This window comes from Amphiura filiformis, chromosome 13 (genome assembly GCF_039555335.1).
Source record: "Amphiura filiformis chromosome 13, Afil_fr2py, whole genome shotgun sequence".
NCBI lineage: Eukaryota > Metazoa > Echinodermata > Ophiuroidea > Amphilepidida > Amphiuridae > Amphiura > Amphiura filiformis.
Window position 1 is genome coordinate 3,207,907 of NC_092640.1, and position 20,604 is coordinate 3,228,510.

Here is a 20,604-nt window from a genome sequence, read left to right on the forward strand (position 1 = left end):
TTCGCATTGTCTTACGCCTGCCAGGGTGAAGCATATAGGCCGCCTCCTTCTTCATTATTTAATATATAATTGGCCGCTGAGACACAATGAGAGAGTTATCATGGGGACTTAAGTTGAGATTGCCCGAGTACCGACTGTGAACTCAGGTTGTACAGTGGTAAAGCTCTGGACCGGTAATCCAGCGACCGGGGTTCAATGCCCGCTGAGTCCTGATTTTTTCTCTCTCAATATTTTCATATGCCAGTTTGCTCGAGCCCCAATCACGTCATTTAAATTATAATTTCTCGGGCTTGCATCGTTTATTTCCGATCCTCGCATATATTAATTTGTGTTTCGCATTGTCTTACGCCCTGCCAGGGTGAAGCATATAGGCCGCCTCCTTCTTCATTATTTAAATTTAAATTTTGTTATTCTTCATTCAAAATGTTGAAATAATATATTAGTAATAACTGCCGGGAAGGGTTCCTATCCATTTTAAGCTGAAATAACAAGGTATGCAAGTCCTAGTTTTGTAGTCAAGATTTTGCAAGAATAAAATCATACCACACATACAATCTATTTCTTTTGTTTCTTTATTGGCTAGCATGATTATGTCGAGCCTGGTCCTATCAGGACCTAAGCACATCTCTGTACGGAGTGGCCATTTCAACAAACAAACAAACAGTATAAAAACCAGCTTCATGCAACATTTCAAGTTTTTATTTCTTTGTGTTCACATTTGCCAATTGCACAATTTTAGTGTTTTTGTGGTTGATCCTTCATGTAATTATTTCGTGTAAGGCCATCTCTATTTAGCAGTTTGTCTCAAAGCCGTTCCCATGGTAAAAACCTAATGGAAAATGTGTTTTTTTAAGGATTTTTTTTACTTTAATTTTATTTTTATCTGTGGGACGAGCTTTTTGACAAGAGTAGCCTCCCTATATATTCATCTTTTAAGGATACACTGTGGTCATGAAGAACTTGATTGAGATTTACAATTGGGCTATTTTGACGTCTGGCGATGTCAGACGTGAGATTTTTGTGTGGTGGATTTGGAGAAAAAAAACAGCGGATAAAAACTGAATAACATGTATAGCGGCCCGGGTATAGTGGGTGATTTTACTAATGCGTGCGGGGGCTTTGAGATGAACTTTTAAATATAGGTGGCCTAACCCTAATTTCTGTAAAATTATATGAAGGAATAACCGTTTTTGTTCTTGTTTCAAATTACAAGTGCAAAATCCAGATTTTAGATACATTTGATAGCATTCTGGATAGGCAAATCATCAAGTATACATTTTGTCAGATAATACTGCATAATTCATTTTTAATTTCATAATTTATTTCAAGAAATTGATCACAAGCATTTCCATTACATAGCAATAAATAATAATTAAAAAGAACAACAGGTCTACGGGCTATTCCAGTTGAAATCCATACACTCCTTATGGAAGATAAGGGGGTATAGATTTCAAATGAGTTGCCCATTCTGTAACCCCACTTGAAACAAACACATGCCTTGTGTGGAATATAAAGGCCATAGAGGGGGTGTATGGATTTCAACTGGAATAGCCCAGTGGTCTGTTACTATTCTCACAAAATAAAATGTGATCCCAATGGCCCAGCGGCACAAAGACCTATCTCCATTATGTGCTGTGCATGCAGATTGAGTGTATATATCACAGTAACGCCCTGCGGGTAACCTGAAAATCCAAAATACCCCGGACTGAAAGTGGATCGGATTGAAAAATGTTCAAAATCAACGGATCGGGGCATATGTCTTCAGGTTAGGCCGTATCGGGGCGAGTTCTTGTCAAGTTGAAACGGCCAAGGGTTCTGTTTTTGTAACATTCACCAATTTCTTTATTCACAGTAAAATTTTATTTCAGGTGAATGCAAGTGCATGTGGTATTATAAATCTATAATTATTATGAATATGCCAGGCGATTGCATAGGCCTACATATAGGTCATTCTTAGTTTTCATTGAACATTGATCAGATCCAATTTGATACTTCGGATCGGATTTAGAAAAGCTAGAACGGATCGGGATGAGGTTAACAGAATTTCAGATTGGGCGGGTTTGTTACAAATTTTTCAAAAGGGGTCAGGTCGGGTTGGTATTAATCGGGAATGCCAAGATTGGGGTGGAAAAAATTGATATCACAGACCATACAGCTAATGGAGATAGCTTTTTGCTGCTGAGTCATTGACTCAGACAAACCACAAGTACATGTTATAGCCTGTTTAGGACAGGTCAATATTTTCACTCAATTTGCAAAATTGTCACCAAAATATAGACCGTATCAAATACTATGTCACTCGTTAAATAAAATTCTGCCTCCGTAAGGTACTACCAATGACAGCACCAGGAATTTTTTTGGGGAAAGTGAATTTCAGGGGGCAAATTCAACAAATTTTGTGCAAAATTGCAGCAAAAAGTGGAAATTTATGTAATTTTGGAGGTTTTGCCTCAGAAGTGGGGGGGGGAATATTTGCAAATGCCCCCCCCTGTAGTGCTGCCACTGGGTACCACAGGCCAATTTGCATGATAATACAATAAAACAGGTGATAGGTATGAATGGTTGTCAAATCTAACTAGAGTCCTGTCCTTCTGTCACTTAGAACTTAGCACCAACATGTCTGATATTGTTATACTGTTCTGGTTGAGTTTATTTGATAGGGTCTTTACCCAAATGTAAAAGAAAAAATTGCAAAATTTCTACCAGAAGACTCCTATTGTGTTGTTTGCCTGGTGTCACTCAAAGGCCCATAATTTACTGAAATAAGTGGAAATATTTGGATAATTAACTTTTGAAGCTTTCCTAGATTCACCTGTAAAGAAAAGGAATGCATTTGTGTGTTGTTATTTTTGCAGTAATTGCTTCAAAATAAATAAATATCCAGTAAATTAAAACTTCAGCATTTGGACATCGCAGAATTCATCTTGGTTTGAAGTCTTACAAATATATCCTTTCTAAGGGTGAGTGCCGTCCTCCAGTGCCTGTGACACAAATATTTATCTTCATTGTGAATAAGCCATGCCTTAGCAGGCCTTGCCGTTAAGATTTTAAAGACGAGTGGTTAATCACTCGCTAGCACGGAGCTAGGCGAGTGGTCGAATTTTCACAGATCGCTCGCCTAAAACGACAAGGCCTGCCTTAGTTACCGGTTCATCTTGGTTTGCACACCTGTTAGCAACCCATTGAGTTTGTATTGTGATCATTTTAGAACACTGTGAGATTGAACCAGTTGACTTGACAACCATCAATTTTGATTTTACATTACTACAGCAAATTGTGACAGTGGACTTTTTTGTGGAACATCAAATTTTTGGCTCGACACAATTACTGCAAAAATAACGTACAAATTATGTTCTTTAACTCGCTGACATAGAAAATACACCCAAATAAAAAACAATATATTAGCGACTTCCAGCTCATTGATGGTCTTGATCATGTCACATGCCGGTAATGGAGTTTTTTTTTACGAAAGGCAGACACCTGCCACAAAAACTTGACATGTTTGTACAGCTGCCTGTATCAGAAATATAGTGGCTGAAACTCAGAAATGTTTTTGTGGAGGGTGTCTGCCTTTTGTGATATATTTGTGATATTTTGTGTGGAATATTTGCTTGTAGATGTAATTCTATGGTATCACTATCTTTCAAAGCTTCAATCAGTTATATTGGTTCAGTGGAGTAGGGTGTCCATAGCAAAGGATCTCAACATCCCATGATTGTAGTTGGCATAATTATAATAATACTGAATATAATCTGTTGCAAGGTTCCTTTTATGCGTTAACCATCGCATATATGTGCGCGACGTCAAGTGTGTGCATAGGACCTTGTGAAAATTAGCAATCTACATAATATTATAGTCACCAATGTTTGGCAGTTCCCTTTTTTCAATACAACATTTAACAGTTTGAACACATGCACATTTTAAGAAACTAAAAAATTGCACTTTGGAGAAGATTGGGTTATTCCAGTTGTAATCCAAGAAAAAAGAAACCATATGGAAGACATGACATTCATCTCCCACACAGAGGGGGGGGTTGGGGGGGCATAGATTTGTAATGGGGACACCCATTTAGGTAACCCCATTTGAAATTCCTTGAATGGTAGATTCTAATCTTAAAAGACCAGCCAATAACCGTAATGATCAAAGCTGTCAAGATGGCAGGATAGGGATTGGGTGCAAAATATTTTAGGAATTTCTCTTATGATATTACTTAAACATTCAGGTTTCTTTTACTTTTTATTTGATACAAATCGCACATTGCGTTCAAAAGTTGCGGGTGAAAAACTTTCAACAGATGACGCAACAAACTGTCAAAATGAGAAATAGGGGTGCATGGATTTCAACTCAAATAGCCCATTGTGAAATTCTTGAGTTTAAATTCAAAAGCTACAAGAAATTATTCTCTTTACAACCATTATCACCTTCCTTTATTTCAATTAGTAAGATAATTGCATTTAAATATGTGAAGAATTGCAAATTTAAAAAAATTATAAACATATTAAAATAATTGTATCAAACTAATGTGACACATTTTGATTTGCTCAGATTAAAGTCAGACCAATAGAAAATTGATTCATTACCATTACCGTATTCATTCCATTAACCACCTAGCTTGCTTATAGAGGCCCTGCATATGACGTATCATCCCGTAAATATGGCGGACTACTCGGATGCATTCAACAAAAGCATGATTGCAATCTACCGTGACAGTTCGTCTCACACACATAACCCTGCACTACGATCAAATAGGTTGATGACAACATTTGATTGAATGGACTGCACTCCGCCATAACTACGGTGAAGGACACCAGTTCAAATCCTTTGTTTGGAGCCAATCGATAAAAGAATGCAGGGCCTCTATAGGGTGCTTCAACTTTATTTTGGATCAGCTCTTATTTTTTACATTGTTTACATAATTGCAAACAAACAATGGCCCAAAATATTGATTTTAATTGTATAGATGGTCCCATCTCTATATGTAGTTGGTTCCTGCACATAATGATAACATGAAGTCGCTGGGTGGGCGCATATAAGGGCATGGGCGATTAATGGAACGAATACGGTACATGTACTTTGCTCGGTACCTAGAGCTTACAGATTTTGAAGTCCCTGGCATACTTTGTCGCAAAGTTCAATGAACTCTTTACATGTCCATTTTTTTCTTTGGCCTATATCTCAATTTCATTATTGCTGACTTTGGTCTGATTGGATCATATCATGTCATGTGACCAAGTAAGTAGTAGTAACCAATGCAAGTACATAAGGCTCTTGACACAAAAGTGAACAAAATTGACTTCGATTAAAAAATATTTTAAAAATCCAAAGTAATTATAATCTGTACACCTTCCTCAAGTCATGCAGTAATTTAGATCTTATTTTCTGTTGTATATCTGAATGAGAAGTATATAAAAGTAAAAGTATACATTTTTAGAAAGGAAATGATGAAAGGAATCAATTAACATACCGGATTCCTGCATACATTAACAGTTTTTGAGAAAATCACAAAATGTGATTTTAGTTTTTCGTGTATTTTTATTTTGGATTTGCTGTTAGTTTCAGAACAGCAAATTTAAAAGCCCGGAAAATATTTGGACACAGGTTTTTTAAAAGCTGTAGATGATTAAAACTGCAAATACAAGAAACCACATAACTGGTCAGTACAATTAAAAATGCAAAAATTAATCCACTTAAAAAATTCTTAAAAATGATACAGCCTACATGTAAATTAAGTAATTCTTGGCCAAATTAGAACACTCGGAATGCCAGTGGCTCCACGATAAACACACACAAGCATAGCGTGGTACAGAAGAAAGTATGCACACACCTTCCATTGCGTACATGCTTAGTGCACTACATGGACGCAACAGGTATGTTCCAGCTTGGCCAAGAATTACTTAATTTACCTGTAGTTACTACAGCACACAACTCACGACACATACATGCAGTAACATTGGTCTATTTTGCTTGCATTTGCAGTGTCCTAGCAAGCCAATTAACCAATTACCCATCATTTGTCTGTCCATAGTTGCATCTTGCAGTGGCACCAATCCATCTTGAAAAGTGAGTGGGAATTGGTTTGAATTGTCAAAAAGTGGCTGATAAGAGCAAAAAAGTGGCCAATTTTGTCCATGGTTGTTTGGAGCCCAGCAATACTTAATTTATTTTAATTTAAGTTTCCAGGTAATATCTTGTTCAAAATAGCATGATTCTGTAAATTACAGCAATACCGTCCCTGTCCTATGAACAGCTATGCTTTTTGGTGAGGGTGAAGGAAGGAAGAAAGAAAAAAAGGAAAACTTTTTTCTCAGGTGCTGTTTTGAACCACCGACCAATTGGGTGCCAGAGACGTGCACAGGCTACCTCCTTGCCACAGGGTTCTACCTTGGCCAGACAAGCTTACCATCGCCATATGACTGTGTGCAAGATGATGCAATCTGCCCATGATATGCTTTTGAAATGAGAGAATGAATTCAATCTAGTCAACCAGTTTATTCCAACATACCTGGGCGGTGTTTAACATCACAACCCAGCTGAATGTCAGTGGTTCAGGCCACAACGTTGGTTGCTCCAAGTTATGTTGAAATAATCTGGCTGACTAGATTGAATTTATTCTCTCATCTCACGATATAACTGAAAGTACTAAAAAAGTGCATCTAAAAGCAAGTTAAAAATAAATCAAAAGTCTATGCTAATAACAATTCCTCCGATGCTGTGCTCTCCTGTGTAGCTGCTGCGGTGGCTTGTTCTTCCGTTTCAGGTCGCTTGATGATTGTCTGTATCATAAAAGAACAAAACATTAAACCATTAAACTAAAGCCATACTGTGGGATAGGCTTTTACGACAGGAATTCATAACAATTAGTGGGTTTTTAGCCATACTGTATGATTTTGGTCAAATTTTAATTTGGTTATTCTTTGCCAATAATTATTACATAATTAACTGCCAAGGAAGTTTTCTGATTACTTTAAGCCAAACTAGTGAGGTATAATGAAAGAAAGCCGCATAACTGTGGAACTCTATTATGGAATTAGACTATGCCATAGTCTATTTTTGATAAATAAAAGCATGTTATTAATGTTAATCATGATGTAAGCATTCAGTTGAACTCGAAAATATACTGATATTTATTACATCAAAATATATACTAGTATAAAATTGTTATGAACAAGTTTATATAATTATATTAGTGACAGTAAAAGTAAAGTGTACGTAGGCTTATATTATTGAATGCAACATAAATTATCATAATGTCATAATTGTATTGGCACTTCACTGAACAATTCTGATTTTAAAATCTGCAAGTTTATTAATCGCGAAATTCCAGGTTAAAAATAGACTATGGACTTCCAATTATAAACGAGATTTTGAGTGGGCAAAGTCCCTGACACTCACACTGTCAATCACACTTGTTTATCAATCAAATTTAACCGCAAGCAAATACAATACGCGCTCATGCACTTAGTGACGCGTTCATGCAATTACACAACACAATGGCGGCAGACTTGTGTACCATGTAGTTATTAATGGTAATGATAGGTACCGGAGGATTTAAACCATAACGAGATCTGGGGACCAATCACAAGCCAGATCCATTTAAAGATGCATTACATCATGGCCAATTTTAGTAGGCCAGATTTCGACAATCTCATCCATAGAAGCTCATAGACAGCCGTGTTAAGCATCTCTGACCGCAATCCAATGTCAGTAGTCCACTTGGGGAGCTAACAAACAGAGGGTGTAGGGTGACTAAAAAGATCAGATGTGAAAATCTATCAATTGTGCACACATTAATTAAATCAGAGTTTTAAGCTTAAATACAATACCCAGAGTATATGCAGAATGGCCAAGTGGACTACGATACGGGGTAGTCTATTATGGAATTGGTGAATTGACTATAGGTGAATTAAGTAATTCTTGACCAAGTTTCAACGTTGCATCCATGTAGCGTACTATGTGTGTACGCAATGTAAGGTGCATTTATGCATTCTTCTGTACCACGCTATGTGCGCATGTATCTATCGCGGAGCCACTAGCGTTCCAAGTGATCGAGCTTGGCCAAGAATTACCTAATTTACCTGTAAGCTGTGAACTCAGATAGTGCAGTGGTATAAATTTTCAACCGGTCAGTTTGCCCCCAAGCTTCACAGCGTCATTTACGGGTAGCCTTTACACAGGGACTTTGAGAAATTTGCACCAAAAATGGTTGAAATTTGAGTGAAAATCAGGCTTTTTTATGATGTTTTTTGAAAATTGAGCATTTTCAACCATTTTTGGTGCAAATTTCTCAAATTGGTCAAAATAAAAAAAATAAACAAATGGGTCCTACATCTTTATCTAATTAAAAAAAAATTACTTGGTCCGTAATGTTTTTGTGCGCTCCCCCTAATTTTTGCAGAGCAGCACCTGACTCTGTGTATTTTTGCAGAGTGGCGTCTGACTTTGTCCGCCCCTGATATCGTTGTAAAAACTGCCCAGATGAATTTATCAAGTCTTTGCCATTCAAAATATGTAAACTTTAGACCAAAAATTTCCTTAATTCTAGAGTTGGGACCATCCTTAAATCATGATTTCTTGGGCTTGCATAATTTATTTCTGTTCCTCGCATATAATTCAATTCAATTTTTTTCAATTCAATATTCAAAAGTTAGGGTCTCACCTTTAATGCTAGAGGCCCTGTGTCTCCTTTTGCGAGTACACAAGAAACAAGTGTGAACATCTGGATCTCTTGAGTGATTGCCTGGTGATCATCGTCAGCCTCCCATGATAACGTCAACATCTTACGACGCCTGGTTTCTTCAAGATCCACTTTACTTAGAGGTAGGGCCTGCAAAAATTACAATAGCATAAAGCCAAATGTATATCTTGAAATGGCTGTTTTAACTGTCTCCATGTGGGTGGTGACTGCAGACGACAAGTTTCATTTTTGGTAAAAATTTTACAATTTCAGAATTGTAAATTTTCATGACCATATTTGGAATCAGCATGAAAAATGTATTAAAATGAGTACAAACAAGCCTAGTATTGGTTCAGTGCTTCTTAAGATAGCTCTTGATATTTTGAAAAATATCTTAAAACTTGAACTTTTTATGTTAAAGCCCATGGCTAGCACGCAGAGCATTAAGATTCGCCTGATATTTAGAGCATTATTGAATAGCTGCCCTATACCTGGCAGCTATTCCAGAAAGGCCTTTCTTGTACTAACCCACTAACTGCTCCTCATTTAGTTCGTAGTGGCCCACAATGTATAATTTGAGTGCTACATTCTACCACCTGATGATCAAGGATCAAATTTAGCGCTTGCATCGTCAGCAAAACGTTTGAGTTGTAAATATATTGGGCAAATTGTGAATTTTCAAAGTGCCAAATTGCACATAATATCTCACCAAAAGTCACTGGGCAAGAAGCAAATATTTTAATAACATTCCAAGCACAGTTTTGGCTTGCCACTGCCTTGCTTGGGATCTTGACTGCCACCATCAACAAGCAAGGTGCAAGCCAGTAAAGACATTTTTCTGGGTGTTTTTCATTGCAACAAATGTAACATTGTGCTTTGGTTCACCGCAGTAATTTTCCGTTATTGGCTGTAACTTTCCACTCAAAGAGATAATTGGAGGCTTGTCCTTCTCTGTCGTTGTGGAAAGCCCTGTGGCAAATATTTGCCGCTGCGGAAAATGCTGCAGCAATTTTCCATTTTGGACTGTAATTTTCCATTCAAAGAGATAATTGGAGGCTTGTCCTCTGTCGTTGTGGAAAGCCCATTGGCAAATATTGCCTGCAGCGGAAAACGTTGCAGCAATTTTCCACTTAACTTTTGACTGTAATTTTCCATTCAAAGAGATAATTGGAGGCTTGTCCTTTTCTGTCGTTGTGGAAAGCCCTGTGGCAAATATTGCCTGCAGTGGAAAATGCTGCAGCAATTTAATTTTCCACTTTTTACTGTAATTTTCCACTCAGAGAGATTAGCATTGTTAAGGGCTCTAATTTCCCTCTCGAGGCGGAAAGTTTTTCCACTGCATCTGTTGCGATAGAAAAACCCCTAGTAAGAAGTGGAACTGCATCTCAAAACTAAGACTTACATCTAAGTAGACCCTTTGTACAGTGCCAAGCCTCATTAGGAACACATCAAATGATCTGTCTAATACATTCATCACCATGCCTTCTTCATCCAATGGACCACACATCTGTGATAAAAACATGGCAATATCAAACATACGTTAACACATTTACATTCATGGTGAATACCAAATTCTCAATACATTGCTGGCAGACCCATAGCCAGGAGGGGTGTAACACAACCCCCCACCCCAAATTTGTAAAAGTATACAAAAAGTCCAAAAATTTAAGAATTTGCAAGCGTAGCAAGCCAACAAATTTTTTTAAAGCTTTTTTGGTCAAAAAAGGTCTAAATTTGGGGAAGAAAGTCCACTTTTCACAAAATTGCACCCCCTTGGAAAAAAGTCCCACTTTTTCAAAATCAGCACCCCCCCCACAAAAATCCTGGCTATGGGCCTGATTGCTGGTAAACATAAAATGACTTTGCTCTATGTTAAATGTCACTTGAGCATAGCTGCCCTTACAAGGAAAAATACAGTATCTGCTAAAACCATGTCAGGATTAAAAAAAACCAATGATATATCGGCCACTCAATATCGATAAAATTTTTAAATGGAATAACCCAATCCAATTATTGACATACCTTGACAAAATTGACAAAGAAAAGCTCAGTACTCCTATCCTGTACATCCTTTGCTTTGAATTTCTTGGTATTACAGTGAGATGCCTGTGCCTCGGTTGACTCTGCACTCCGTTCAGGTTTTTCTACGTAACCTAGAAAACACAAAATTACAAGCATATCATTGTCTACGCTTTCCAGCTATGTTGCCATTGCCCACGCTACTACATTCTTAGTCAGTGGGAGTGGTCTATTACATAGACACATAATCTGATTGGACAATCGCATGTAATATTATACAAATGAGATGTGGACATCACTAAACGTAGAGCGTGATGAGTGTGATGCCCACTAAAAAAGTTACAAAAATACAGTAATAAACACTTAAAGAGCCAGGATGCAAACCGTGCTAGATTCGCTACTACATGCTACCATACAATGAATCAATAAGACAGACGGGCGACATGAAGTCAAGGACCCAGCACGCCCCGCATCCACTCTCTTCATACTCAATGGTGTATACAACATGATGATGATCCAGATAACTTTACACGCTAGGGTTGGCCTACAAAAAACGTAAGCAGTGATACAGACATTAATGTAATTGCATATACATACAATGCAACATGTTACACGGGGGTCCACTGTTGTTAGTTAGTAACTGCGCATAGTGGTCACATTTTGGTGAATAAATTGGGTCTAATGCATCAAGTATATTCATAAACAATGAGACTTATAAAGCGTCTTTTACAAAGTAAGCAAAGCGCTACAAGAGAATATGAATAAGAAATACTATATGCACAAATGTGTACATCCATATCAAAACGATGTACTTGTCTGCTGCTACATGTGTCTCATTTCACATAATAGCTAGGAATGAATACCAGACTCATCTCAAGTGGAGGTTGCTTCTAATCATCCCTGAAGTCACATGGTTAGAGTGTTCTCTGTATTCCTAAACCATGTGACTTGAGGATGATTTGAAGTGATCTCCACTCTGGTATTTATTCCTAGCTATTATGTAAAACGAGACATGTGTAGCAGCCGACAAGTGCATCATTTTGATATGGATGTACACAAATTCTATCATATGAACATTGAGCTTACCTAATGATGCTGCTAGTAATCTGTGTACAATGACATCAGCATAACGTCTGATTGGAGATGTGAAATGCGTGTATAATGGCACGTTGAGGGCGTAATGCCTGTACTGTTCTTCATCTTCTATCCTACCAGTGCAGAAATAAAGGGCACGCTGAGGAATAGAGGACAGCAATGAGCTCAAACATTAATTTGATCACATAAAATTTTACAGGTGATATCTAAAGGGCTATTCCATTTGAAATCCATACACCCCATATGGAAGACATGACCTTAATCTCCCACACACAGGATGTAGATTTCAAATGGAGCCACCCATTCAGGTAACCCTAATTGTGTGCCAGGTCAGCGTTCGATTTCCAGCATATCTTTTGCATCGCAAAAACTACTATGCACTTCTTGTTTTGTGTAGCATTTTATCAATTTTGCAAAGCAGTTTTTCAGTGATCATTGGGTGTTCATGCACAAATGATTCCTGAGCGCAATACACTGGTTGTTTTTGTTTATTTTGTGAGCATTTATTGGAAAACAAATTTTGATAGTATATTTCTGTAATTTTCCACTTAGGTTGTCACTGAAACCGTTTGATCACGTGAGTTTTGTGCATCGCAGTTTTATGCTGTACGTTTGTAGAATTGCATCGCAAGTATTCAAAAGTGTGTAGCATTTTGCGATGCGATGTTGGGTAATTCGAACGCTGTGTAAGGTCATGTCTTCCATAGGGGTGTATGGATTTTAAGCGGAATAGCCCATTGGTATCTGGTTATGACACACCTGTTACTCACTCATGTGTCTTGTTGTGAATTTGAGACAAAATTAGAGTAAAATCTTACAAAGGCACATATTAATAAATTGACTAACTGACTCAATGGATGAATGACTCAATGGATGAATGACTCAATGCATGAACGACTCACTGACGGACTAATCATGCACTTAAAAGGAAAGTAGATCATTGGCGACTTCCCACCAGCGTCAGCAACTTTCTTAGAGCTCAGCCACCCGTCTTAGGATGTGCACTCGGTGTAGTTCACTTGGAAGGCAACGAGGATTAACAAAATAAAATAAGTAATATCTTAGAATCAAGTTGTACTGGCCGGCTATTCCACCTGAAATCCATACACCCCCTATGGAAGACATGACCTTTATCTTTGAAACAGGGGTGTGAATTTTAAATGGAATCACCCATTCAGGTAATCCATTTGAAATTCACACTCCCTGTGTGGAAAAGATTAGGGGCATGTCTTCCATAGGGTGTTTATGTATTTCAGCTGGTATAGTGCATTGGTACATTTATGATGCTTGGCATCCTTGACAAATCTGCTTCATTATTACTTACGTTCATGGGTTTAGAAAATAATGCTGTCAAGATCTGCGCCCTGCCTTCTGAGTATTTGTCATTGCCTACATACTTCTTTAATGATTCCTGTAGAATATAGATATGGAAGAACAAGAAATACATAGGGATATCAAAAAAAGAGGAGAAAAACAATGAAAACATAAGAAAATTGACATATAAAAGATTTATAATTTTGCAACCAAGTATTCGAGAGACATTGGGATGCAACATAGGTACTGTGCAAGTTAGTAAAGGTATTTACTCAATTTTCAAAATTTCCGGTCATATTAACCCTCTCCACACAAGTGTTGACTGGAGATGACAAGTACCAAGTTTCTTTAAAAATTCAAAAAGATCAGAATTGTACATTTTAATGACCACATTTGGAATCAGTGTGAAAAATGCATTAAAATGAGTACGATCAAGCCATGTATCGATTGGTTCAGTGGTTCTTGATGTAGCTCTTGATATTTTGAGAAAACATCTCAAAACGTGAGATTTTTCATGTTGAAACCTATGTCCAGCATGCAAAGTATTTAAGCAGCACTCACAGATCTGTCACTCAGGGTTGCCAAACCCGCGATTTGGTAGCCCAATTTGGCGACTTTTGAAGATTTTGCCCGCGACTTTTGACAATTTCCTGTCCCATAGAAACCAGAGAAGATGAGAAAAGAGGAGATCGCTCGAACATATAATCCGATTACCCACAGTTAACCTCCATTCACTTTTCTTTGTTATGGGTACTTAAAATACCACTTGAAGCTTCCTTTGTGGTAATCTGTTCATCCGACACACGCCGACTGATTCGGTAGTTCTCTTAGTGGAGAAAATATTCCACACACGCAAGTACATCGTTAAATTCCCAATTTAGCAGTCAAATCATGCTTTTTTTCTTTAAAAACAAATAATACTAACCAGGGTGACCATGATTTTAAACAAGTGAAAAAGCATCATATATAACATAACTCCCATTAAAAAGTTTTGTTAAGTTATGGAAAGTCAAGCATAATTAATTTTCCAGTAAAATTAATATAAGGTCAAAGGAAAAGAAATTTAAATGATAAGCATTTGAATATTTGCGGCAGTTTACGGAAACTTAAAACTAGTGCAATCAGTTATTCAAACTCGTGTCAGTTTCTCCATATACTCCCGTTTTGTGTCCAAACGTGTCCAAAAATGCTATTTGGATCCAAAATGAGGGTCTTCTTCACAGGGATCTCAGAGCAGTCGGTCATGCCAAACAATACAGAAATTATATTTCGCGGTCAACTGACGTAACAAATTGATATCCGGGCATGCGCTGTTTAGAGCTAGACAGTCGTGACTGCATAAAGCCACTTATCGTATTAGTTGATCAATCGGATTAGATCATTGTTTCCATCAATAGGCGGATGCACACATTATTTATTTGATGTGGGCAGCGAGCGACCTCCTCTTTTATCATCTTCTCTGATAGAAACCAATGGTTAAGAAAACATTTGGGCGACTTTTCAACATTGGCTCCTGCAATTTCCGATAGTTTCATGCCCCATAGAAACCAATGGTAAAGAGATAAATTGGGCGACTTTTCGATTATTTGACCCGCGATTCGGGCTGAAATCTTTTGGCAACCCTGCTGTCACTGCCAAATTACACTTTTCCTAACACTTGCTATTTCAACTGAAGTTGCAAAACAAATTTGATTCATTTTTCATGACAAAGTAAATTCAATATTTTAATCTGTTTATCTACAATCCGCGAAATTAATAGTTGGCACACTTGCACTAAACAATTGAAATGTGTGCCCTATCAAAATTGGAGAGGCGAGTGAAACATACATGCAGTATATGTGAAGTACAGACTACCCCCTATATCTCACCCTTCCCCACTCCCCATCTTTCAATGTTGGAGGGTCTCATGGGCCTGTTGACAACATGGCTTGGTCCAACATTGAATTGGAGGAGCGGGGGCAGAGATATACCAAAAGACAGGCAAAGTGTGCCAACCTTTTTTTCATGGATTGTAGATGGCTATTTATGGAGTTGTTCAACTTGTTCTCATGACAGCAACTTATTTCCTTGCCAGATAGAATAAGTTTTTAGTTCTGAGAATAATATTTAACTGACTAATTGAGAATAAAAGATAGGAATTTTTGTTTTGACTATTCTCCATCATGTCATCGAGGTCCAATATTTTGTTGCAGGTGGGCCAGCATCCACTACTCAAAATATTGGGCTTTACCAATCAAAAAGTAGAGTAAACACAGAAATTCCTATTCATTCTCTACATAATCTAATCTTTGAGATTGACGTAGTGTACCTGTAATTCTTTACTAGTCTCTCCTTCTATTTCTATTCCCATTTCATGGCATTGGTCTATTGTATCCTGTAGTACTTTACCCTTGGGTGGTGGATGTCTACGTAGGAGGGCAGTGTCTTTGTATGCATTGTAGATACGATGAGCTACTGCCATATTAGCCAACAGCATGAATTCTTCTACTAGTCTGTGAAAAATGCAAATAGATAGAATGGGTTATTCCAGTTGAAATCCATACACGGAAGATATGTCCTTAACCTTCCACACAGGGAGTGTGAATTTCAAAAATGGAATTTCCTGAATGGGTGACTCCATTTGAAATTTACACCCCCTGTGTGGAAGATTAAGGTCATGTCTTCCATAGGGGGTGTATGGATTTTAACTGCAATAGCCTGGTATTGGTGTGAATTCATAAATCGGGGGCTTAGTGAAAGGAAGCTTCCTGCAATAGCTGCCTCAAACAATGGACAATTGTTGCATTCTATATTGCAAATATCTATAAAAATATGATACCTGGCAGCTATTCAAGACAGTGCCTTCTTGCAATAACCCCTTGATTAATGATCATCAAGAAGTTTGTGTAAAACATAGTTCATACTAAGGCTGGCATTTTCGGTCGGGTAAACGGGTACCCGCCGAGATTACATTACCGGGTAGGAAATACCCTCCCGGGTACCGAAAAAAAAAAAAAAAAAAAAAAAAATTTTTTTTTTTTTTTTTTATTTTTTCGGTTTTGTAGTGTCCCTGGACCTAGACCTAAATGCTAGGATCATTCATGGTTGACCTAAAAAAAAAAAAAAAAAAAAAAAAAAATTCAAGATATTTTGTTATTTTTAATATGAAAATTGATAATTTGTATTCATGTCATAGTCTATTAATGATTTCAAAATGTAATAACAAAATATCTTGATTTTTTATTTATTTTTTTTTTAGGTCAACCATGAATGATCCTGGCATTTAGGTCTAGGTCCAGAGACACTACAAAACCGAAAAAATAAAACTTAAAAAAAAAAATAAAAAAATTGTTTTTTTTTTTTTTTTTTAACAATTGGTGCCGGTTACCCGCCCAAAATTGCGGCGGGTACCGGTACAAAATTACCCGAAAATGCCAGGCCTAGTTCATACATACTCGCTATATAACAGCATGCGTGATTGGTCGATAGGCGGGCATAAACAACGTTTATGCCCGGCGTTCGATCATAAACAAGCGCGCGAGAACTGATGGACGCTCATGAGTAGGATATTACGCGTCTATGTTCGCGAGCTATTTACGCAAAGCACGAGTGATGTACGCGATGTTAGCAGCGTCCAAGCACGTTGGACTGAGCAAGAAAACGTTTTCTTACAATTAGCGATGCAGAAACTGATAAAAAATTATAAGGAACTTGTAGTTTTTAGTTTAAATTGAGGGTATTTTTAGTTTTGGAGGAAATGACAGCAAGCAGAATGTTAGTATGTATGAAGGGTTCATTCATATATTTTCATGACTAACGTTGTTTATGCCCTCGGGCTAAAGCCCTCGGGCATAAACAATCGTTTAGTCATGAAAATATATGAATGCACCCCTAATTTATACTGCAATCAATTAAAACAAGATTTCCGTAATTCTTCCACGCATCTTAAGGCAAGAATCAGGGCTGGAAATATGTTTCTTTCCCAGGAAGATTAAACAAATTTCGCTTCAAAAATTTCCCATGATATTTCTTATATGTGACCATCCACGACGAACCCAGTGTTAAGTTGCCAGTACGTACAGATTTAGAGATATAGACCAATAAGCCAAACAGAAATCAATAGAAAACAGGAAATTTCAGACAAAATTTTGATTTTTGAGGAGTTATTTTTCAAGCAATTATGGCATGGGATATATCATTTTAAAGCTTGTTTTAGGGAAATTTTGAGCAATTCAAAATCTGAGATTAAATAAGCAACTTTATGCTGGGTCCGTCGTGGATGGTCACATAAGGGGAAGCACAATTTCTCTGAAATGACCTGACCTGGATTCCACATTTTTTCTTGGCTTGGTTTGATCAAGGTTGATCCACACACTCTGCAAACAAATTCTACTCTTAACCTCCTGGGTTCTTACAGAGCCCCTGATTGGTTCATTACATGATATAATCATCTGAGTAACCAATCAAAATAGAGCTTAATCCCGTCAGCTCTACTGTTCTTACCATACCTCTGATTGGCTCAATACATGATATAGTTCTCTTTGTAACCAATCAAAATAGTACTTAAGGCTGATAATTCAATTGGTGGTGCCCCTGGGGTTAAGAGAGTTAAAGAGTGATAGTAGGAGTCTAGGAGAGTCTACCTACTTGTTACTTTCCTTGCGTTGTTCCACAGAGACCCCAGACGGCATACCAGTCTCCTTGTCCAGTGCGTAACTTAACTTGATTTGGTCCAATGTCAAGGCACCATCATCAAATCGCTTCTTCCGTAAATTTAATGCAATCTACACACAAGGGGATAAAAAAGGATTTCATATAATTGATGAACTGGAACTGGATTTGATGATGATTTACTTTCTGAGCACTGGCAGGCTCTCATCTTTGCCCAAAATAATTACCGTACTGACGCGAGTATAGTCCCACCTTCGAGTAAAGTCCGACCCCAAATTTTCGAAAAAGTGCAGGACCTAGACCTAAATGCTAGATCATTCATGGTTGACCTAAAAAAAAAAAAAAAAATCAAGATGTTTTGTATTTTTAATATGAAAATTGATACTTTGTATTCATGTCATACTCTATTAATGATTTCAAAATGCATTCAAATTCAATGCATTTTGAAATCATTAATAGAGCATGACATGAATACAAATGATCAATTTTCATATTAAAAATACAAAACATCTTGATTTTTTTTTTTTTTAGGTCAACCATGAATGATCCTAGCATTTAGGTCTAGGTTCAGGGACACTACAAAGCCAAAAAAATAAAAAACTTATCAAGTTTTTGGCACAGGGTAGCATAGCATGTTCTCCAATTTGGTTTCTAACAAATTCATTGGTTTATGTTCATTCCCTGATATTCTTAGTATCTTCCGCCAGCACCACATTTTAAAAGCCAAGATCTTTTCCTTATGTTAGTGTTAGTAGTCTTCCTATTCATATTTGATGAGGTTATTTCAACAATTAGTGGATTTTTAGTGGGTTTGCCATCAGACAAGTTTAGTTTAGGTTATTTCAAGCTGATGTTTATAAATCTCTAGGCTAATCACACATCTGGAGTACATATCATCTTACCTTATTTAAATTAAGAACACTCTGCATAATTTGTGGGATCTTAAATCCATTGGTGATTGAAGGAAGCTCCTCATATGAAAACTGTTTGTCTGGGCTCTCTATAAGATCTTGTGCATGGTCATATGACAACTTAACACAGGAACGGATTACTGTACGCCCACACCATTCATCTAAGATCTGAAAGAGATGAGAAACACAGTGTTATACATTATACTGACACCCTTGGCTGGGTTCTCTATAAGATCTTGTGCATGGTCGTATGATAACTTAACACAGGAATGGATTACTGTACTGGGCGTACAGTAATTCATTCATCTAAGATCTATAAAGAGATGAGTTATACATTCATACACTCCTAGATAGTGAGCACCAATCAGAGCCTCCGTTAGTAAATTACTAGCCGTGCATAAATGTTGTACAATTGCACGGGCGCGTAGTACGCGCAATGCTTTCGGACGCGTTCATTTTACTTGCGGGTTGTTGCATTTATATTTGCCTGCATTTTCAAAATATTTAGTGACAATTTTGTTATAAAAATGCAAAAATCACAGGAATTTTTAGTTGTGTATGAAATAGGTTAATAAATGCGTATCACTTGTTGCTCGAGAAATGTACAAAATAATGCACTTGTACTGAGATGTTGATGCATCTAATTAGATGCATCAACATCTCAGTATGTGTGCATTATTTTGTACAATTTCACTTCCAACAAGTGATACACATGTATTAACCTATAATTATGCTGACACCCAATTGCTCAGTATCATGGTTGACCGACTGAAAAACTTATTTGTAACTTGTTTATTTATTTACAACATTCGGCAGAAGCCAGGCTAAGCCCAATAGTGCTAAGAGGCTACTAAATTCAAGGGATGTCATCCGGATATGACGGGACAGGGATATGGGAAGAGGTCCGATTTTAGATGCAGGAGGAAAACTGGAGCACACAGAGAAAAACCTGTGAGGACGAGCATGGATCGGCAACAAAACTCACATGTGGCACCGCGGGGAATTGAACCCCGGCCACAGCGGTGAGAAGCTAGTGAGTAGACCACTACACTAACCTGTCCTCACTTTGATGGCAGACTTTACCCCCTGGGACTTTACCCCGGATTTGGGGGAACTAATTCTGCACAATTGCGCCCAAGTTTACCTCTTAATCTGTGTCTGAAATTAAAAACATATTTTGGAACATTCAGTGGATCCTGCCACAATATATGAGCAAACATAAACGCAATGGAAGTGCCGCTATGCCCACAATAAAAGTTGTGCGCATACATATTCTATAGTTTGATCAGCTCATAATCGGCAGGCCTTATAACATTGATCGCGGATTAATATCAAAATATTTTATTTTGAGAATGTTCTTGTGACATCTCGCCAGAAGCATCCCAAATTATTAATTCAAGTGCTCAATAGTGACCAGATCAGGTCAACTAATAGTACTCTTAACATGGGTTGGGGCCGGTGGGTTGGGATGAGAGGGATTGGGGTGAGGGTTAGCTGCTTACCTCTACATCTTCTTTCATTTTCTATACAACTGAAAATGTCATCTTATCCTCATCTGGGTTGAGATGATTGGGTGGGGGTGTTACCGGTGGGTTGGGATGTTACCGGTGGGTTGGGATGGGGGGATTGGGGTGAGGGGATTGGGGCCGGTGAGTTGGGATGAGGGGGATTGGGGTGAGGGTTAGCTGCTTACCTCTACATCTTCTTTCATTTTCTATATGACTGAAAATGTCATCTTATTCTCATCTGGGGTTGGGACCGGTAGGTTGAGATGATTGGGTGGGGTTGGGGCGGTGGGTTGGGATGAGGGGATGGGGCCGGTGGGTTGGATGAAGGGATTGGGGTGAGGGTTAGCTGCTTACCTCTCCATCTTCTTTCATTTTCTATACAACTGAAAATGTCATCTTATCCTCATCTGGGTTGAGATGATTGGGTGGGGGT

General features: G+C 37.7%; 1 protein-coding gene across 2 annotated transcripts in view; it reads right to left on the minus strand.

The window, feature by feature from the left end:
* Positions 1 to 6,148: 6,148 nt before the first annotated feature.
* The window catches only part of LOC140167897 (DIS3-like exonuclease 2), a 35,405-nt gene continuing 20,949 nt past the window's right edge, over positions 6,149 to 20,604 (minus strand). For both annotated transcript variants that reach the window (XM_072191186.1, XM_072191187.1), the window contains 9 exons: positions 18,655 to 18,831; positions 17,729 to 17,865; positions 15,411 to 15,594; positions 13,113 to 13,199; positions 11,780 to 11,927; positions 10,697 to 10,827; positions 10,077 to 10,181; positions 8,657 to 8,824; positions 6,149 to 6,773 (listed from right to left, as the gene is read on the minus strand). In XM_072191186.1, coding sequence (XP_072047287.1) covers positions 6,684 to 6,773; positions 8,657 to 8,824; positions 10,077 to 10,181; positions 10,697 to 10,827; positions 11,780 to 11,927; positions 13,113 to 13,199; positions 15,411 to 15,594; positions 17,729 to 17,865; positions 18,655 to 18,831 — 1,227 coding nt within the window. In that variant the 3' untranslated portion in view covers positions 6,149 to 6,683. The remainder of the gene's footprint in view (positions 6,774 to 8,656; positions 8,825 to 10,076; positions 10,182 to 10,696; positions 10,828 to 11,779; positions 11,928 to 13,112; positions 13,200 to 15,410; positions 15,595 to 17,728; positions 17,866 to 18,654; positions 18,832 to 20,604) is intronic.